Raw genomic sequence first — 22,599 nt, forward strand, 5'->3', positions numbered from 1 at the left:
CAAATAGAATAACAAAATAAATGAAATAGAATAAACAATAAAAGTGTTCATTTTTTTTTGGATTAATATGTACCTTCCCTACTAGATTTTGTGTTCCAGGGAGGCATGAACTATAGTTTGCTCACCCAGGTCCTAAAAGCTTGTGGACTTAGGAAGTGTAAAAAGACTGAATGATTAAAGAAATTGGGATCTCCCTACAACCCATCAGTGGAGAAAGTTTGAGGAAGGATGTAGGGCTCAAAGTGACTCTTGAAGAACACTTAGGCGAGGACATTCAGAACTGGAGAACAGCATGGGCACAGGGCTGAGATGGGAAGGGTAAGGAGCCAGTCCTGGCTGCAGCGGATGGTTTCCAGTAGGAGGAAGAAGATGGAATTGATGGTCGGGCACACCTGGAGCGTCACTTCTGAGGCCAATAGGGAGCTTTTCTAGAATCACCCTGAGTTTCAGAGTGACCACCAACAGATTCACGATGGCGTGGAGGGAACAGAAACTAAATTCAGGGATGCCGGTTGGGAGGTTGTATCGTTCTTCCCCTGAAGTTCTGGAGGCTGAGATTCCTCTGAACTCGAAGCTCTGGGAGGCCTAAGGCCATGCCTGTCTTGTTGAGCTGTGGCCTTGATGCTGGCACATATCGGTGCTTAATAATGGTGCTTAATAATATCTGTTTTAATAATGAAAGGCTGGATTGGAATGTCGGCAGAGGAATAAATAGGAGGGACAAGATTGAGAGACTTTGGAAAAAAAATCTAACAGCTCTTGGTGACAGTGGAGAGGAATGTGGTAGAGGCAGTTTCAGAGTTTCGGTTCTTGAAATAATGTTGGTGTCACTGACATATATGTTTCGCCTACATTTCCCCATCTTATCTTCAAGGGACGACACCGCACCTAAGCTAGGATGCTGTGTAGGTAATGGTTCGGGATTGGCTTTATTCATTTTCCCAGTCACTGGTGGAGATTTGGTAAAATTGAGTGCCTCCAGGGTCCTTCCAGGTAACATACACTCTACATAAACTGTGTTAGCCTCATTGCTCTTCCTACCTCACGGCCATTGCACTGGCTATTCTCCTCCCTGGGACATTTTCCCCAGATTTCCACAAGGTCAGCTCCTCAGGTGCTTTAAGTGTTTCCTCAGATTTCGCCTTCGCATCAGCTACCTCCTCCTCCAGTATTCCAACTTATCACTTTCTATTATGGTGTACATACACTTCATTTATTTGGCTTATGAGCTGTTGTCTATGCCTACTAAATTGTAATCTCCAGAAGAGCAAGGAATTTTTAAAAAAATGTTTTGCTCTCCCTTGTTTCCCAAATACCCAGAAGAGTGTACTGCCTGATCCTAGAAGGGGCTTGATTTTATTTGCTGACTGATTGAATGAGTGAATAATTGAATTGTGTAGGCAACAGGGAGTCAAGGGCCTGAGGGAACCAGCGATTGCATAACCCCATGCAGCCCCCAAAGCTGACAGAGGCATTCAGATCAAGATTTAAAAGAATACAGGACCAGCCACACAGAACTCTCTTGCAAGCTGGATTCTGTCTGCGAGGCCCCAGGCTTTGACCCTAGCTCCAAATAGAGCTAAAGATAATACCAGGTATGCCTCTGACCTTTCAGTTCTTAGTTTGGAGGTTTTTCTAAGAAAACGCTGTCTCCCCACCCAATATGGCAGAGCCTGCTGATTTAAAACACATGCAGGATTGAACCGGTTCCCACAGTCAGAACAAAGCGATGCACAATCCCTTCCCCAAATATTTGTTTGCTGCCCCATAGCTACGAGTTGACAGTTGCTAGACATGGACCAGGTTACCAAATGAAGTTGCAGAAATCTCCTTCTCTGGAAATTCTTTAGAAGAGCAATGTGCTTTCTTTCTAGCCCAGGAAATTCCCTTGATGCCAAGTAGTTGGGGTGAGTTTACTAGCCTGCTTTCTTCTTCCATTAATGAGAGTATAAAAAAGAATCCTCAGGTCAGCAGATCAAGTCCCAGGGGCCTTCTGGGTAGTGTGACCCTGACAGCCATTGTTCTGGGCTGGTGTCGATGGGGGTGGGCTTGTGGCGTGGGGTGGTCCTACTCATGGATAAGCACGCTCGTAAGACATTTCCATAGAAGGCTGGGGAAATAATAGTGGCTACCAAACAACTCAGGTTCAAATGTGTGTCAGTTATTCTTCCAGTTTCTTGTGATAGGTTTCTATTTTAGAGAGACACTGAACCCTTGACTAGAATATGGAACTTTGTAGGTCTTCAGGGAGAATCCATAAAATAGACTGAAAAGAGTATTTTCTTTGCTCCTACTAGAAGGTTACTCCCTCCATAATTCTTAGGAATATTTGAATCTATCCAGTCTTTTTGATCAGTATTCTTTTGCCTATCATTTTTATATGTGCTTACACGACACAGAGAGCATGCTATGTTTTGTACGTAAAAAAGATTGCATGACTCTAGGTGGAACACACAATGTGATATATAGATGATGTATTACACCAATTGTACACCTGAAATCTATGTAACTTTGCTCACAGTTGTCACCCCAATAAACTTTAATAATAAAAAAGAAGATTCCATAAACACAGTTAATAAGGCATTGAGTGGGTCTTCCCTCCCTTACATTTCCTATAAAGGTTTACTGATTCCAAAGCACTTTCAAGCCAATTGACTTTGATCCTCACCTGGGAGATATATTTGGCTCTCAGGAAACTGAGGCTCAGAAAGGTGAGGAGATTAGTGCAGGGATTACCTGACTCACAACAGGTGGCGTTAGAACCAGGAGGTGGCTCTTTTGACACCATATCCCATGTTCATTGCTACTCCAAAGCTACCTTGTGGTATCGAGTTAACTGAGTCTTCTACATTTTCTCAGCCAGTCCCTCCTTGGGTTAACTGCAGGCCTGTGTAAGACGGGCTTGCCCAGGTCAGGCCTGCACTCTGTGCTACAGAGGCCCATAGGGCTGCCTGGCAGGTTGAAGTTAGGGATGGTTTATTGATTCATTGATTGATGCCTCACAAGTTCAAAGCAGATTTGGAGGCAGCTAATTCACTCTAATAATGGCTACTATTTTCTGTGTAACGAATGCCAGATATTGGGCCAATCACACCTTATTTTGCCAAATTCTCATAACGTAATTAGGAGATGTAGGTATAAGTAATAGGTTTGGGCAACCAAGGAAACAAGTTTTCTGGCTTCTCAAAGTCCTATGACTAGTAAGTGGCAGAGCCAGGTTCCAAACTCAGGCAGTCTGCACCCAACGCCATTGATCTTAGTCACTGTCCAGAGATTTCCAAACCAAGATGCAAGGACGTTCAGGTAGAGGAAGTCGAGCCTATAAATGCCATAAAGATATGATCCAGCAAGGCAAGCGGGTGATTAGAATGGCTGGAATTGTGTAACCTGCCCTCAGTCACACATAGCCAAAGTGGCAGAGCAAGGTCTTCGTGACTTGTTGTCATGAGGCTATGCTGCCTGATCAGGAACTGGGTTTGGTCCTCACGTTCTTATAAGTCTAGCTTGATCAGTGTAGGAAAGGCATACAGGGCATTCGCCTGGTGCTGGGGGGCACACGTATTGCCAGCAGTCACAGAGGAGTCACTAGCAAATGGCTCTTAGAGCGCATGCCCTCTCCACAGGACGAGTCTCTTGGGCAACAAGAAATTCTCTGATGACAGAGGCAGGCGTGACAGTGTGATGGACTAGGAAACACACAGGCCCTGAGTTTGAATTCCGGCTCTGCCCTCTGCTGGCTGTGTGACAGGGGCAAGTCTGAGTTACTTAATCTCTAGGGCCTGCTTGCTCTCCCCTGCCTTCCCCAGTTCTCCACTTACTTTTTATGAAGTGGAAATGTTAAATGTTTCTTCAGAGGGCTTTGTAAAGATTAAATAGGATGATATGGGTAAAGCACCTGAGACATAGGAGGTGCGTATACCTACAATAGATGGTAGCATCTTGTTATTTATTGTATTGTTATTTGAAAAATGTAATGCTTTTCTTTGTTGAAAATGTGTAATAATTGTGGCTAGCTCTTATACGCGTATGAGGAACATGTCACGTAGCAAAAAACAGAATCCTAGATTACAAGTCTGGCATTTCAGAATAGGAAAAAGAATTGTGCATTTTATTTATTTATTTAACTTTATTTAACTTTTTAAAAATTGGTTTCAGGTGTACACAACAACATAATGACCAGACATCTACACCCCTCACAAAGTGATACCCACCCCCAGTCTACTATCCCTCTGACATCATATGTAACTGTTACAGTACCATTGATTATATTCCCTATGCTGTACTTTACATGACCATATATTTGTAATGAATTATAGTTGGCATTCAGTATTATTTTATACTAGTTTCAGGTGTACAGCGCAGTGGTTAGGCATTTATACAATATAACCTGTGAAGTGATCCTCTGATAAGTCCAGTACCCATCTGACTGCCTATAATCTGTACAGCGTTACTGACTATACTGTATTCCACATCCATCCCCGTGACTATTTTGTGACTACCAATTTGTACTTTCCAATCCCTTCACCTTCTCTTCCATCTCCACCCCCCTTCCATCTAGCAACCATCAGTTTTTCCTCTATATCTCTGAGTCTATTTCTGTTTTGTTTGCTTGTTTATTCTGGTCTTTAGATTCCATGTATAAGTGAGATCATATGGTATTTGTCTTTCTCAGTTTGACTTATTTCACTTAGCATAATGTTCTCTAGGTCCATCCATGTTGTTGCAAATGGTTTCATTCTCTTTAATGGCAAAGTAATACTCCATTGTGTAAATACACCACAGTTTCTTTATCCAGTTGTTTATTGATGGGCATTTGGTTGTTTTCATATCTTGGCTGTTGTGAATAGCAGTGCAGTAAACATAGGGGTGCATATATTTTTTTCAAATTAGTATTTTGGATTTCTTTGGATAAATATCCGGGAGTAGAATTGCTGGGTCATAGGTAGTTCTAATTTTAATTTTTTGAGGAACCCACATATTCTTTTCTATAGTGGCTGCACCAATCTGCAATCCCACCAACAGTGCACGAGGATTCCCTTTTCTCCACATCCTCACCAGCACTTGTTGTTTGTTGATTTACTGGTGATAGCCATCTTGACTGGGGTGAGGTGGTATCTCAGTGTGATTTTTATTTGCATTTCTCTAATGATTAGTGATGTTGAGCATCTTTTCACATGTCTATTGGCCATCTGTATGTCCTCTTTGGAGAAATACCTATTCAGGTCCTCTGCCCATTTTTTTTTTTTTAAGTGGATTGTTTGTTTTTTGGGATTCAGTTGTATGAGTTTTTAATAAATTTTGGATATTAACACCTTATCAGACATATCATTGGCAAATACCTTCTCCCATTCAGTAGGATGCCTTTTTGTTTTTTTGATGGTTAGAATTGTGCATTTTAAATAGAGATGGGTTCTTTTAGGATGACTTTTGTGGGATTTAAAAGGTTATGTTTATGTTTTTAAGTTAATGGGGAACATTAATGATTATGGTCACTCATGCTTTTTCAAAAAAAGAAACCATAGAAACAGAAGTAAAAATAGAATTAATAAGTCTATTATTCTGCAACTTTAAAAGTTACATAATGAAGAGAAAAATCTACTCCAACTGGTGTTTCTGCTCTTAGAAGCAACTACTATTAACAGTTTGTTGTATATTCCTTTTTGTTTTTGTATTTTACCTTATTACTATATCATGGATATCTTTTCATTTTTTATAGCTTAACTTTTTGAAAATATTTAACAGCATGAGGCATAATTTACATGCCATGAAATCCATTCATTTAAAATGTATAATTTAGTGGTTTTAATAAACTTACACAGTTGTGCAATCACCATAATCCATTTAGAACATTTTTGTTACCCCAAAAAGTTCCCTTGTGCCTGTTTGCCATCCATCCCCATCTCCAGCTGTAAATAACTTCATCTGCTTTTTGTTTTTATAATTTCTCTTTTTTAATAATTTAATAATTTTATATAAATGGAATCATACAACATACATTCTTTTGTGTCTGACTTCTTTCACTTAGCATAATGTTTTTAAGGTTCATTCACATTGTTGCACATATCAGTAGTTTGTGCCTTTTTCTTGCTGAGTAATATTCCATTTTATGGATATACCACACTTTGTTTAATGATTTGGTTAAACCATGGTAGATATTTGATTTTCCAGTTTGGGGGTATTAATGAATAATAATGCTATGAATATTCACATACAAGTCTTTGTGAATACATAATATCTTTTTATTTATGAATATTCGCATACGTATCTTTTTATTTTTCTGGGGTAGAGACGTAGGCATGAAATTGCTGAGTTGTGTGGCAAGTTATGTTTAAAAAACTGCCAAACTTTTTTCCCACCAGCAGTATATGAGGGTTCCACTTTCTGCACATTTTTCTAACATTTGGTATTGTCAATTTTTTTTAATTATAGCTAGTCTAGTAGATATGCAGTAGTATCTCATTGTGATTTTAATTTGCATTTTTTAATCACTAATGACATTAGCAAATTTTCTTGTATTTATTGGCCATTTGTATGCCTTCTTTGGTGAAGTATAAATTCAAATGTTTTACTCATTTTCTAATTGAGTCATTTGTCATCTTATTATTAAGTTCTATATACAAGTCTACTACCAGATGTATGATTTGCAAATATTTTCTCCCAGTCTATAGCTTATCTTTTCATTTTATTATGGTTTCTTTTGAAGAACAAAATTTTTAAATTTGATGAAGTCAAATTTATCAATTTTTTAATGAGTCTTGCGTGAAAAGAGATCTTTGCTTAATCTATGGTAAAAAAAAAAAGACTTTCTCTCCTGTTTTTTTCTACAAGTTTTATAGTTTTAATTCTTACATTTAGGGATATAGTACATTTTGAGTTAATTTTTGTATATGGTATGAAGTAAAGTGTTTTTTTTTTTTTTTTGCATATGGGCATTCAGTTCTACCACCACTGTTAGAACCCTCATTGAATTGCCTTGGCGTTTTTATCAAAAACCAGTTGACCATAAATGTTTGGGTTTATTTCTTATGTCACTATTCTGTTCCATTGATCTATAAATTTAGCCTATGCCAATGCCATATTGACTTAGTAATGGTAGTTTTCTAGTAAAATTTGAAATCAGGTAGCATAAGTATTCCAACTTTGTTTTTTGTTTTCATCTATGTTCTTTACATTTTTACGTAAATGTTTGGGAGCAACTTGCCGATTATTTCCAAATAAAAAATCTGCTAGGATTTTAATAGGGGTTGTGTAGAATCTGTAGACTAATTTGAGATTACCATTTTAACAATGTAGAATTTTCCATTTTATGAGTATCGCATATTTCTCCAATTTGTAGGGTTTTTTGTGTTTCATTTTTTTGTAGCAGTGTTTTGTAGTTTTTAGGGTATGGGTCCTGAACTTCTTTTGAGACATTCATTCCTGAGTATTTGATTTTCTTTGATGCTATTATAAATGGAATTTTTTTTTTTTGGCCTGGCTGCAGTGAACTTTGTTGATGGTGCATGATAAGATAGGGCTCCCACAGCCCCTCCCCTTCTTCAGAGGGTCTAGGATGGAAACTGGAGGTCAGGAGATTCCCAGTGTGTTGGAGGAACAATTGGGGAAAAGGACTCCACAGTAGCTGGGGACTTCTCTTCCTCTCGCTGGGGCTGGTGGTCCAGGGGCTCTTACTCCTTGGAGGCCACGTAGGCCATGAGGTCCACCACCCTGTTGCTGTAGCCAAATTCATTGTCATACCAGGAAATGAGCTTGACAGCATTGTTGTTTAGGGCAATGCCAGCCCTAGCACCAAAGATGGAAGAGTCGGTGTCACTGTTCAAGTCACAGGAAACAACCTGGTACTCAGTATAACCCAGGATGCCCTTGTGGGGCTTTACCACTTTCTTGATGTCATCGTATTTGGCAGCTTTCTCCAGGTGGCAGGTCAGGTCCACAACTGACATGTGTGGGTAGGGACATGAAAGGCTGTGCCAGTGAGCTTCCCATTCAGCTCAGGGATGACCTTGCCCACAGCCTTGGCAGTGCCAGCAGATGCAGGGATGTTGTTCTGGGCAGCCCTTCGACCATCACGCCACAGCTTCCCCAGAGGGGCCATCCACGGTCCTCTGGGTGGCTATGATGGCATGGACTGTGGTCATGAATCCCTCCATGGTGCCAGAGTTGTCATGAATGACCTTGGCTGGGGGGCTGGCGGGAGGGGGCAAGCATTTGGTGCAGAATGCATTGCTGACAATCGTGAGTGACTTGTCATACTTCTCTTGCTTCACACCCATCACAAACATGGGGGCATCCTCAGAGGGGCAGAGATGATGACCTCTTGACTCCACCCTTCAAGTGAGCCCCTGCCTTCTCCAAGGTAGTGGAGACACCAGTGGACTCCACAACATACTCAGCACCAGAATTGTTGGAAAATGTTCCCTACTTCACCACATCCTGAACAAGTTTGTGTAGGAATAGTATTTTTTTTCCTTAAATATTTAATGTAATTTCTCAGTGAAGCCATCTGGTCTGAGAGGTTTTTTTTGTTTTTTGTTGGGAATGTTTTAAGTATAGTTTTCATTTTTCACGAATAAATGCTTCTCATTTTTTCATGTGTCTTTGGCTAATTTCTATAGCCTCCATGTGGTTGTTTTTGATGATTTTTTGATTTTATACTTTTTTTTTTAATTTTGCAACGAGGATTTGCTGATGTTTTCATACCACCATACCCAGAAATTGCTTCTCTACCTCTTTATTTTTAATAGTTGTAGAATATTCCATTTCACAGATATACTTTAATTTATTTAATAAAACCAATTTTTTTCTAATTTTAAAATATATTCTTAAGCAGGACTGCAGTTAACCTTTGTCTACATATAACTTTATTTTCTTATGCTAATAATTTGCTAAGATAGATTCCTAGAAATGGAATTGCTGGGGCAAAAGTAATGCATGCCTTACATTTTAACAAATACTATAAAATTATTCTTCGAAATTTCTACTAAATTATTACACTGTTAAAAAGACTGTTCGAGAAGTTCCATGTCTCCATATCTTGCCACTACGATATACTGTTAATCTTTTACATTTTTTTTCCAGTATGAATAGCAAAGACTGGTATATATTTATTTGTATTTATTGAATCATAGTGGAGTTAAGGATCTTTTTATATGTTCTTTGACTATTTCTTATTTTATGAAGTGACATGACATGTCCTATGCTTAATTTCCAATTAGATTGGTTGTCTTTCTCTTATTAATTTATAGGATCTTCTGACATTTTAGTGATATTAAACTTTTATCTGTTTATGTTATAAATATTTTTTCTATTCTGTCATTCATCTCAATCTTTTAAAAGCTTTGCATTGTAATTTATGTTTTTGTTTGTTTTTTAAAACAGAAAGTTGTACAAGGGATCGATTTAAACCGAATTCGAGGGCTTGGGTTTGATGCCACGTGTTCTCTGGTTGTTTTGGATAAACAGTTTCATCCTTTACCAGTGAACCATGAAGGTAGGACCATTCCCTTCTTTCCTTGGTGGTGGGAGACTGGGTGGGGCAAACATGGCTGATTAATCAAAGGGCCCAAGAGGAACATGAGGTCAGCTATCTCTTACCACTGGAAGTGAGATTTAGAGGTGGATCCTACAGGTCAGAAATCATGTCCCTGAGGTTAAAAACTTGGAGAGCAGTTGGTAGGAATGGGGTGGCATCTGGGGCTTGCATTAGGTAGAGACATGGCTTCCTAAAGCGCAAGAGCCGCAGTAGAGAGCGTGATGAAGGAAGGACATGGGACCTTGAAACAGACAAGTGGTCTGGGTGTTTTCTAGGAAGAGAGTGCCAGTGCTGCGGTTGCTTTGCATGTGAAGCTCCTGTGCCACATTCATTTGAGTGGGTGAACCAAGCCCATTGAAGGAAATAGAACAAGGCAGATAGGACCATGTATCACACAGACACTGGGAACAGATGGCCTCTGTTTTCAATAGTCAGACCAAAGGACATTCCCATTGAATGAGGTTGTTCTAATAGACACGTGTGACTACTGTAGTGAGCTGCTTCCAATGGGCCACTTGGGTTCACCATCAGACATTTTTTACAGCGAGTCAGGATGTGTTCCTGTTGGGGAATTTTAACTGGTAACGCTAGCACTTAAGTTGCAAACCCAAAAGTTTGCACTGGTTAGGTACGTAAGCTGTGATGATAAACTTCAGCTGATATTTAACTTTTGGGTGAAAAGAAATCATTTGGGAATGGTGGAGACTCTGGTGCACCGGACGTTGCATCTGAAGGAGTGTGGCCCTAGGGGTTGTCAGTCAGTTGTGGCCGAGATAGGCATTGCAGACAAGTTTGGGGCTAGATTATGTTTAGGAACCCTTAGGAGTGGACGCTGCTGGAAGCAGAGTCTTTCCTAAGGGCGGCTGTGGATCCCAGGGCACACTGCAGCATCCTGGAATGGGAGGCAGGCACATTCCAGATCTCTGTTTTGCTCCTGCTGAGCTGTGTGACACCTTCAGTGAGTCGCTGAACCTCTCTGCATGGTGTAGTTTTCTCCTCTGAAAGAATTGGAATAATGAAACAGTAGCTAGCTTTGCTATGAGAATTAAGTGAGAGCCTGACATCTGACTGCTCAGAAACAGTTTTTCCATCTAATGATGAAGTTCTCAAGTTAAGAGGATGTATCCTACTCACTTCTATGGACCTAAGGCGTAGAATAGGATTTTTATATATTACATGTGCTGAAAAAAATGCACATGGATGCGTGGTTAGAGCATAGGAGTAATGATAACCTTTTGCACACACACACACACACACACACACTTTCCCCCTTTCTTGCTATATTTCTTAGCACCTACTGGGTGCCAAGCCCTGCTATTAAATGTTGGGGCTTCAAAGATGAATATGAATGGTCCTTGTTCTTAGTGATTATTTGCTGGCTCAGTTGGCATTGTTCTAAAAGAGACCAAAGGATGGGGCTGAAGCAGCAGAGCTCAGCGCAGCAGCAGTAGGCTCTCTCCAGCTATGGGACGTGTGCAGCCATGGAGCTGGCCATGTTGGGAGACTGTCAGCACCTCCTTAATTGGCGTTCTTTAAGTAGCGGTCAGGTGACCGTCTGTTAGGGATGCTGTCGGAGGAATTCTCATTTGGGCGACATTTCAGATGTTAAAAGCCCTAAGTTCCAAGGACTCTATGCCTTCTAATATACTAAAACTACATTTAAAAAAAAAACAAAAAAAAACTCTGGCTGTACATTAGAATCAACTGGGGATCTTTTAAAATGACCAATTCATTTGTTTTCATTTGGCTTAGCGTTAGGATAGGGCATCGGCATTTAAAACAGTTTCCTTGGTAATTCTACTATGTGAAGAATTACTAGGCACAGATGAATGGACAGTGAAAATATCAGGAAGAAGAATACTGAAGTGGCAGTGGTTCCTTGTTAAACCTGCTTAGATCCGTGCCCTCTCTGGATTCCATTCTTTTTATCATTGTAGGTAGAATTGCCTGCTGTTAACAGGCCTTCTGTTAAAAGGGTGGCGAGGTTGCAACCCTAATTATGAGTGTTGAAATAATTTTAGTCCACCTGAAAGGTTAAGATGTACCTGTTCATCAAATGCATCCAGCTGCACGTGCCCCTTACCAGTTTCTTGCCTTTCAACGGGTTCTATTAAGGTTAGATTTTTCTCTGACATGGATTATCCTGTGCTAGAAAATGAAATTAGAATTTTAAAAGGTGGTTTCAAGGTTCTTTAAATGACTGCTGTTACTTACGTAGTAGTGGCCAACTCTTGATTGGTTAACTAAAATAATCATGAGGAGCAGGAAGTGGAGTCAGGAAATTAACTGTCACCATTAAAACCAAACCTATAAAATGTGCAAAACTGTTACCATCTTTAGATGTTAACCAAAAAATGAAAGAAAAACAAAACCAAACAAAACAACAAAAACACCCCAAACCAAAGTAAATTACCGTATGTCCGGAAAATAAGCCCTAGCATGACTTTTCAGGATGACATCCCCTGAACATAAGCCCTAATGTGTCTTTTGGAGCAAAAATTAATATAAGACCCTGTCTTATTTTCAAGAAAACACGGTAAGTACTGTAGTTTAAGCACATTGCTCATTGCTATGTGATAAAATAGTCTCATTGTTAGGCCTTTCTTGTTTTTGATCTTTCTTTCTTTGAAGATCAGAACAGCCCCGGGTGGCAGCAGTGCCACTGCTGCGTGCTTCCTACCTCTGCATCCCACCAAACTCAGAGCATAACTCGGGGTGGGCCATCCCAGCCATAGGAGCTCTTGGGAGGGGGAGGAACCAAGCATGATCATGTGGGGCTGGAGAAGGGGTTGCTGCCTGGGCTGCTCTGCAACAGAAACCTCCTCTTTAGATGGTTTTTGCTAATTCATAGCAATTTTTCCCCCTCAAGTATGCCTCGAACACCTCCTATGAAGTAAGTGTTCAAAATATTAATTAAATGCATACATGGATAAGTAATCTGCCCTTAAGTAAACTGCCTGTATAGTCCAAATTGTGCTCTACTCACTTGCATCCCATTCTCTTACACTATGACATTTCCTCGGGTCTGTACTCCATTTGTTTCACATGCTGTCTCAGCCGTGTAGCACCTCCTTCCTCACTCTTTCACCTGGCTAACCAATGGCCAGTCATTTTTAGAACTAAACTAAAGTGTTTCTGTCTCTTGGAAGCTCTCTGTGCAGCTTCAGGCTCAGTTAACCAATACCTTCTCCATCCTCCTCCTCTTGGTATTTCTATTCTGGCAGTCAACACACTATAGAATTGTTTTTCCATCCAACCACATGCTTCATACGGGCAGGGACATTCTTCTTGCTGTCCCAGCACTGTGCCTGGCATATAGTAGATGCTCAATAAAAGATTAAATGCACTTTCAGTGGATTCATTTATTTGTGGTTTCCTACAGGAATTGAAAAAAAAAAGATTAATTTCCCAGTTCTTGTCTAAAATTAAAATAATTGATAATTATAAATGTGATAGAATACTTGATTCTGTATACTTCTCATTGTTTCATTCTAACTACATTTTGGTCTGTCTTTACAGTTGGAAGTTTAGCAACAGGTGTATTTGTCTTGAAACAGCTGTAGAAATAGTCAATACAATATTTAAGAAGCAAAACTGATAATGTTCTCCCCCAAACCCACACACCTACATACATGTGTATATGTATGTGTGTGAGCACGTGTGTGTGGGCACACACCCACGTTCCGATTCAGTGAGAGTTCTGGAATGGGACATGGACATTAGTATTTTTAAAGCTATCCAGGGTTTCAAATGTGCAACTGGAGTTGAGAACCAGAGCTTTAAGCAATTCTATTATAGAGTAGAATCATTCAACTATTAAAAACAAATCTATAGGTGTGCCTATGGGAAGGCTTTATATACTTTCTCTTATTTTCAGAGAATTACTATTTTCTGAGGAGCTTTTGTGGGACCTGAAATCTCTCTAGGCAGGCAAACCAGAGTCCTGGTTTCCTTATGATGATGATGACCTAATTTAGATATTTTCATAGGTTGACTTTTTTTTTTTAAGTTTAAAAAATTCTTTTTAAACATATGGAAAATAAAATAACAGCTTCCTATGTATCCACTACTAAGGATAAACATGAAAATTTGCCATGTTTACTCACGTGTCTTTGTTTTTTAAAGAAAGAATCGCCTGCAGCTTCAGCCTATTCCTTCTCCCCGTCCCGTTCCCCCGCTGCCCAGCAGGTGACCGTTCTGCTATAGTTGGTGTTCACAAACATGTTGTTTCTATGCTTTTACCACATATGTGTATACTCACAACAACAAACAATGTATATTGTGTTTAAAAATCTCCCAGCTGGTGTCATTACTCATGTTGATATGTGTAGCTCTAGTTTATTCCTTTTATCACTTGATTTATCTGTACTCGGCACAGATCTGCTTTCAAAGCCCTCCTCATGCTTTCCCCAGCTCTGCGATCTTAGGCAGTCTGCAGCCTCAGAGTCAGTTTGTCATTGAAAGTGACCTAGATCAGAGGATTGTTTTGAGAATTAAGTGAGATGATGTGTGTAAAATACTCATCACAGGACTTGGGATACACACAGACACACAGAGCTTTATAAACATTTGCTATTAGCAAAGTTGTATAATTGTTGCAATTATTTTGTCATTCAATAAAATAATGTGTAAAAGTGCCTGGCTCAGTTACTGTTGGGTCCCCTTTGATCTTTCCTTCCTGTAATCTCCCAGGTAATTCATTGTTTTTCTCTGCCTTTTGCCATCTGAGCGAGCAGAGGGCTGTCAGGAGTAGTGGCTTGCTCATCAGAATGTGATGGATTAACAGAGGCTGGGGAAGGGACAAAGGGACAGTCAGGTGCTATGAGGGTGGCAGGTTGTAGAGGGAGGATGTGATGGTGCTCGTGCTCCTTCTCCAGTTGCTTTTAAATTCTCCTCCTTGTATTTACTACTCCTGAAGGCCTACTATGTGATAGTGACTGGCCATATCCTTTATGCGTACTATTGATCCCTGTATACTATTAGGTATTGTTATCCCCATTTTGTAGATGAAGACACTGAGGCTAAGAAAAGTTTAATAACTTTCTCAGTAGATCTCTGCTATAACTGAGAGTCAGTATTTCCCCATTGGGTCTGTGTGATTCCAAAACTTGTGTGCTTCCCACTCCACCAAACAAAGTAACTGAGTGAGGGGGGAAAAAAACCTAAATGAACTGATTTAAATAAAGTGTCTAGAAGAAGTGGGAATATAAACAGATAAAAGTCATTGTGTAGATGTACTTTGTTAAATATATTATACTGTTGAAATATTTGTCCATATTTAAAGGAGACAGATCTTAAAAAGCCAACGTACTGTTTTAGGCTTATTTCATAGACTCTTTTTCCTGAATATTTGCCCAGAAAATTTTTTTCTAGAACAGAAGGGATAGGAAAGGAAGGGATGAGTTGAGAACGAATGAATGATGATATAAGTAATTGGAAGATCTTGACTGGTTTTATTATAGATGTTTAACCCTGAGGCTATATTCAAAGAGCACATCTCTTGAAGGGAAATCCAAGGTTTGGGTAAAGTGTTCAAATCAGCCTTGGTGGTGGTCCTTTCAGTTGTTCCTTGTTGATGGGGGAAATTATAGAAGTTGTGTAGCTCCTTGCCCTTGGGGCTCCATAATTGCCCTTGAAGTAGAAGGATAATAATGCACATGTGTCTTCCTCTCCTTGCTCCTGCCAGGAGATGCCCATCGAAACATCATCATGTGGCTGGACCACCGAGCAGTCAGTCAGGTCCACAGGATCAATGAAACCAAGCACAGTGTCCTGCAGTACATGGGGGGTGTGATGTCTGTGGAAATGCAGGCCCCGAAGCTTCTGTGGCTAAAAGAGGTGAGTGCGTAGGGTTGAGGAGAGGATGCTAATACCTCTTGAACAACGATGGGGTGAGGGGAGCTGGCATCACACACAAGTGTATAACTTTTGACTCCCCCCAGATTTAACAGCCTACTAGTGACGGGAGGCCTTACGATAACATATACAGTGGATTGACACATATTTTTCATGCTGTATGTATTCTTACAATGAAGTAACTAGAGAGAAGAAAATCATAAGGAAGAGAAAACACAGTTTCAGTATTGTGTGTATTTATTGGAAAATTCCACATATACATGGAACCACGGAGTTCAAACCTGTATTGTTCAAGGGTTAACTGTAGCAGTACAGGATTCCATGTGTTGCGGATTTGTCTGTACCAGGCATCCTGCTGACGTCTGTGATGTTTGATTTTTCCTAGCAACTCTGTGAGGAAGGTCGATCCTATTTTATTGATTATCTTGTAGTTAAATCATTCCTGTTTTTATATGCTTAACTCATGCAAGACATTGTGATATGTATTTGGCAGAATACCTCTTTGAATCTTAACAGCAACCCTATGAAGCAGAGTTTCTATTTTTCGGTTGTGTTTTGTAGACAAGAAAACTAAAGCTAGTAGAGATTAACCAACCCATCCAAAAATGACACAATAAGTATGTGACAGAGCCAGGATTTGAACCTAAGACTGGTTGACTATGAAATTGATTCTGCTAATATCCCGTACTCTACTGAAGTCCAGAGAGGTGAATTAGAAAACGACAGAGCTGGGATTGAAGTCCAAATCTTCTGACCAGGACCTTCTTTCTCTATACACTTTTAGCCCCAGATGATGAATCTCTGGCCTTGGTGGCATTTTAGGGTATTCCTTTCTCATCTTGCCTGAACTTGAGCTTCCATGTCCTTGAGTGATGTGGTGATCGCTGGTCAGAGCGCTTGCAGGTGGTTCCCATTTCCAGATGTTACGATCCTTTATGAAGTGTGGAGAGTGGTGATGTCAGTTTAATGGTTCCTATTAGAGATGGATGTGTGAGAAAGTTCAAGTCCTCTGGGAACCTTGGGGGCTTGAAAACCCCTAGGTGGTCCGGTGAGGAGAGACTCCATCTAATGAGTAAGACCTGGTGTGATTCATTTACTGGCTCTGAGGTTTCAGGTAGGCTGTGTTTTCAATTACTCAAAATGTGTATGGGGGTGGGGGGAGTTTAAGGGTGCTGCGAAGTTGTCCCTGGATTGCTACTATGGGAGATAAGCGAAAAGGGCATCAATAATTATAGCAGGTATGGCTTGTTATTTGTTTTGTATAGTTTGTATATTTGTGAGTTTTAATTTGCGGAAAGGCTTCTGTAGTTGCTAAGAGTTTGAAAACACAGGTTATCTTAGGAGTTGGAGGTTTCAGGATTCTGATTTTGTCTCTGTTAACATCACATTGTGTGACTTTCGGCAAAGCCATTCTTATCCCAGACCTTGCTTTTTCCATCCGTGCTGAAGTACAAATCATCATACAGAACTGGTCCTCACTGCCCCACACTCTGCTATGTATTCTATGGGTATTAATTGATTTAATCCTAACAAGCTCTGCCTGGTAGAGAGCATGGGAGACTCAGACTGAGAGGGTTAAATGGCTTTGCCAAACAAATGGGAGAGCCAGTAAGTATTAAAACCATGTCTCTTGGACTCCAAAGCCAGCTCATCTAATCATGTCACACTGTAATGGGTGCCACTTAGGGTGGGAACCAGGAAGGAGGGCAGCGGTGTTTTTCAAGCCAGCGCAAACATGGTGCAAGAGAATAGGTGGGCTATATCACCCTTCTTGGCCACAGGTAAGGAAGAGCTGTGCTGAATTACATGAGGAGGATCACGTGGGTGGTCATTGGTGCACCATCAGGGCTTTATTGAACACACACGTTGTGGCCAGCTCTGGCCTGTAAATCCAGGAGATCTAAATATACATTCCATATAAACCTCTCAGGATACTTACCATTGTGTACTTGAGATCAAAATGCACTAAATAAAGGCCATAGAAAATAAAGTTCTAGATTGCAAGGCACTGATTGTGACCTAAGACCATCCATCCATCCATCCGTCCATCCGTTTGTCCAATCAATTCCATTTCAGAATTTTTTTTTTTTTTTAATTAAATTTATTGGGGTGACAATTGTTAGTAAAATTACATAGATTTCAGGTGTACAATTCTGTATTACATCATCTATAAATCCCATTGTATGTTCATCACCCAGAGTCAGTTCTTCCATCACCATATATTCGATCCCCCTTACCCTCACCTCCCCCCCCACCCCCCTTACCCTCTGGCAACCACTAAACTATTGTCCGTGTCTATGAGTTTCTGTTTCTCATTTGTTTGTCTTGTTCTTTTGTTGTTTTTGGTTTATATACCACATATCAGTGAAATCACATGGTTCTCTGCTTTTTCTGTCTGACTTGTTTCGCTCAGCATTACTCTCTCAAGATCCATCCATGTTGTCACAAATGTTCCTATATCATCTTTTCTCACTGCCGAATAGTATTCCATTGTGTATATGTACCACAACTTCTTTATCCATTCATCTATCGAAGGACATTTTGGTTGTTTCCATGTCTTGGCCACTGTAAACAAAGCTGCAATGAACATTGGAGCACACGTGTCTTTATCTCTAAATGTTTTCAGATTTTTTGGGTAGATACCCAGGAGAGGGATTGCTGGGTCATACGGCAATTCTATTCGTAATTCTTTGAGGAACCTCCACACTGCCTTCCATAACGGGTGCACCAGTCTGCATTCCCACCAACAGTGTATGAGGGTTCCTTTTTCTCCACAACCTCTCCAACATTTGTTACTATTTGTCTTGTTGATGATAGCCATTCTGACTGGGGTGAGGTGATATCTCATTGTGGTTTTGATTTGCATTTCTCTGATGATTAGTGATGTTGAGCATTTTTTCATATGTTTATTTGCCATTTGTATGTCCTCTTTGGAGAAATGTCTCTTCAAGTCCTCTGCCCATTTTTCAATTGGGTTGTTTGTTTTTTTGTTGTTGAGTTGCATGAGTTCCTTGTATATTCTGGATACTAGCCCCTTATCGGAGGCACTGTTAGCAAAAATCTTCTCCCACTCAGTTGGTGGCCTCTTTATTTTGTCAATGGTTTCTTTTGCTGTGCAGAAGCTTTTAAGTTTCATATAGTCCCATTCGTTTATTTTAGCTTTTACTTCCATTGCCTTTGGAGTCAAGTTCATAAAATGCTCTTTGAACCCAAGGTCCATAAGTTTAGTACCTATGTTTTCTTCTATGCAGTTTATTGTGTCAGGTCTTATGCTTAAGTCTTTGATCCATTTTGAATTAACTTTGGTACATGGTGACAAATAGCAGTCCAGTTTCATTCTTTTGCACGTGGCTATCCAATTCTCCCAGCACCATTTATTGAAGAGGCTGTCTTTGCTCCATTGTATGTTTTTAGCTTCTTTGTCAAAAATTATCTGTCCATATTTATGTGGTTTTATTTCTGGGTTCTCAATTCTATTCCATTGGTCTATGTGTCTGTTTTTCTGCCAATACCATACTGTTTTGATTATTGTGGCCCTGTAGTACAGGCCAAAGTCAGGAAGTGTGATACCTCCATTATAGTTCTTTTTTCTTAAGATTGCTTTGGCTATTCGGGGTCTTTTGTGGTTCCAAACAAATCTGATGATTTTTTGTTCTATTTCTTTAAAATATGCCATTGGGATTTTGATGGGGATTGCATTGAATCTGTATATTGCTTTGGGTAATATGGCCATTTTAACTATGTTGATTCTTCCAATCCATGAGCATGGAATGTCTTTCCATTTCTTTGTGTCTTCTTCAATTTCTTTCAAAAATGTCTTATAGTTTTCAGCATATAGGTCTTTCACATCCTTGGTTAAGTTTATTCCTAGGTATTTTATTCTTTTTGCTGCAATTGCAAAAGGAATTGTTTTTTGTATTTCTTTTTCTGAGATTTCATTGTTAGTATATAGGAAGGCAATGGACTTTTGTGCGTTGATTTTGTAGCCGGCAACTTTACTGTATTCGTTGATTGTTTCTAATAGCTTTTTGGTGGAGTCTTTAGGGTTTTCTATATATAGCATCATGTCATCTGCAAAGAGTGATAATTTAACTTCTTCATTCCCAATTTGGATGCCTTTTATTTCTTTCTCTTGCCTGATTGCTCTGGCAAGGACTTCCAACACTATGTTGAAAAGCAGAGGTGATAGGGGACAGCCCTGTCGTGTTCCTGAACGTAGAGCAAAGGGCTTCAGTTTTTCTCCATTAATTATGAGATTAGCAGAGGGCTTGTCATATATGGCCTTTATTATGTTAAGGTATTTTCCTTCTATACCCATTTTATTAAGTGTTTTAATCATAAATGGATGTTGTATCTTGTCAAATGCTTTTTCTGCATCAATTGATATAATCATATGATTTTTGTCCTTTATTTTGTTTATGTGATGTATCACATTGATGGATTTGTGGATGTTGAACCATCCTTGTGCCCCGGGGATGAACCCCACTTGGTCGTGATGAATAATCTTTTTAATGCATTGTTGTATTCGATTTGCTAGAATTTTATTTAGGATTTTTGCATCAGTATTCATTAGAGATATTGGTCTGTAGTTTTCTTTTTGTGTGCTGTCCTTACCAGGTTTTGGTATCAGGGTAATGTTGGCCTCATAAAATGAGTTAGGGAGTACTGTCTCTTCTTCAATTTTTTGGAAGAGTTTGTGCAGAATTGGTATTAGATCCTCTTTGAAGGTTTGGTAGAATTCACTAGTGAAGCCATCTGGTCCTGGACTTTTGTTTTTGGGAAGGTTTTGGATGACTGATTCAATTTCGTTACTGGTGATCGGTCTGTTTAGATTTTCCAGTTCTTCATGGTTCAGCCTTGGAAGACTATATGTTTCTAAGAACTTGTCCATTTCTTCTAGGTTGTTGAATTTGGTGGCATATAGACCTTCATAGTATTCTTGGATGATCCTTTGTATTTCTGTGTTGTCCGTGATAACTTCCCCTTTTACGTTTCTGATTTTGTTAATCAGTGTCTTCTCTCTTTTTATCTTAGTAAGTCTTGCCAAGGGTTTGTCAATTTTGTTAATCTTTTCAAAGAACCAGCTCTTTGTCACATGAATTTTTTCTATTGTCTTTTTGTTCTCTATTTCATTTATTTCTGCTTTAATTTTTATTATTTCTTTTCTTCTGTTGCCCTTGGGTTTTACTTGTTCTTCTTTTTCTAGTTCTTTAAGGTGTAACATGAGGTTATTTATTTGGGAGTTTTCTTGTTTCTTGAGATAGGCCTGTAATGAGATAAATTTCCCTCTTAAAACTGCTTTCGCTGCATCCCAGAAATTTTGGTAGGATGTATTTTCATTGTCATTTGTTTCTATGTATCTTTTGATCTCTCCTCTAATTTCTTCTTTGACCCAGTCCTTCTTTAAAAGTACGTTATTTAATCTCCATGTATTTGTGTTTTTTCCCGCTTTCTTTTTACAGTTGATATCCAATTTCAAAGCCTTGTGATCAGAGAATATGCATGGTATGATTTCAATCTTCTTAAATTTGTTGAGACTGATTTTATGTCCCAATATATGGTCTATCCTTGAGAATGTTCCGTGTACACCAGAAAAGAATGTATAGTCTGATGTTTTAGGATGAAGTGCTCTATAAATGTCAATTATGTCCATTTCATCTAATGTGTCATTTAGGGCTACTATTTCGTTATTTATTTTCTGTTTGGATGATCTATCCATAGCTGTCAATGATGTATTTAAGTCCCCTAGTATAATTGTGTTTTGGTCAATTTCTCCCTTTAGTTCTGTTAGTAGTTGCTTGGTGTATTTCGGTGCTCCCTGATTGGGGGCATAAATATTGATGACTGTTATGTCTTCTTGTTGTACAGTCCCCTTCACCATTATGAAATGTCCATCTTTATCTCTTGTTATCTTTTTCACCTTGAAGTCTGTTTCATCTGATATCATTATGGCTACACCTGATTTTCTCTGGGTACCATTTGCTTGGAGTGTCAATTTCCACCCTTTCACTTTGAGTCTATGCTTGTCCTTGTAGCTGAGATGTGTCTCTTGGAGACAGCATATGGTTGGGTTTAGTTTTTTGATCCAATCTGCTACTCTGTGCCTTTTTATTGGTGAGTTCAGTCCATTTACATTTAGGGAGATTATTGATATGTGAGGATTTCCTGTCATTCTATCTTTAGTTTTCTGGTAAGGCTGTGTCTCCATTGTTGCTTTGCCTTTTTGTTGTTGTCTATTATTTCTGTGTGGTGGTATTCTATGATGTTTCCCTCTGTTTCTTCTTTTATTTCAGTATATATTTCAATTCTGGATTTATTTTGAGTGGTTACCCTTAAGTTTATGTAAAAGAAAGTTTGATATTTAGAGTATTCCATTTTCTTCAGCACGCTTACTTTCTTCATTCCCATATTCCGGTTCAGGCCTTTACTCTCCCCCTTTTTGAGTTTTGGTTGCCACAAATTGTCCCTGTTGATGGTGGTCGAATAGCCTCCTTTAGTATTTCTTGTAGTGCAGGTCGTGTATTAGAAAATTCCCTCAGCTTCTGTATGTCTGGAAAGGTCTTTATTCCTCCTTCATATCTAAAGGATATCTTTGCTGGATATATTATTCTTGGCTCATGATTTCTCTCTTTTAATAGTTTGAATATTTGGTTCCACTCCCTCCTGGCTTGTAGAGTTTCTGCTGAAAAATCTGATGATAATCTAATGGGCTTTCCTTTGTATGTTACCGTCTTCTTTTCCCTGGCTGCCTTGAGGATTCTTTCTTTGTCGTTGATTTTAGACAGCTTCAATACAATGTGCCTTGGAGAAGGCCTGTTGGGATTGAGGTAACTAGGTGTTCTATTTGCTTCTTGGATTCGAGGGTCCAGTTCTGTCCACAAATTTGGGAAGTTCTCATCGACAATTTGTTTGAATATATTCTCTGTTCCCTTCTCTCTTTCTTCTCCTTCTGGTATGCCCATTATTCTTATATTGCTCTTTCTGATGGAGTCAGAAAGTTCTTGTAGAGTTCTTTCATTTCTTTTAAGTCTCAAGTCTCTTTCTTCTTCTCTCTGTGTCATTTCCAGGTTTCTATCTTCGATGTCACTGACTCTTTCCTCCATCTGGTCAACTCTACTACCTAAGCTGGTTATTTCATTCTTAATTTCTTCTATTGAGTTCTTAATCTCCAGAAATTCTCTTTGGTTCTTTTTTAAGATTTCGATCTCTTT

The 22,599-nt window shown here is 39.3% G+C and overlaps 1 protein-coding gene and 1 pseudogene across 17 annotated transcripts in view; one reads left to right on the plus strand and one right to left on the minus strand.

The window, feature by feature from the left end:
- Positions 1 to 22,599, plus strand: part of FGGY (FGGY carbohydrate kinase domain containing) — a 386,336-nt gene that overhangs the window by 26,516 nt on the left and 337,221 nt on the right. For 16 of the 17 annotated variants that reach the window (XR_016018635.1, XM_074334784.2, XM_074334788.2 and 13 more), the window contains 2 exons: positions 9,379 to 9,490; positions 15,219 to 15,370. Coding sequence is in view for 16 of the 17 variants with exons in the window: in XM_074334784.2 (XP_074190885.2) it covers positions 9,379 to 9,490; positions 15,219 to 15,370 (264 nt within the window). In the remaining variant the exon portion in view is untranslated. The remainder of the gene's footprint in view (positions 1 to 9,378; positions 9,491 to 15,218; positions 15,371 to 22,599) is intronic. The other variant, XM_074334795.2, reaches the window with a different exon arrangement.
- On the minus strand, positions 7,635 to 8,706 carry LOC141572484 (glyceraldehyde-3-phosphate dehydrogenase-like; annotated as a pseudogene).

This window comes from Rhinolophus sinicus, chromosome 14 (genome assembly GCF_057876585.1).
Source record: "Rhinolophus sinicus isolate RSI-liver-muscle chromosome 14, RSI-T2T, whole genome shotgun sequence".
In the NCBI taxonomy this organism is placed as follows: domain Eukaryota; kingdom Metazoa; phylum Chordata; class Mammalia; order Chiroptera; family Rhinolophidae; genus Rhinolophus; species Rhinolophus sinicus.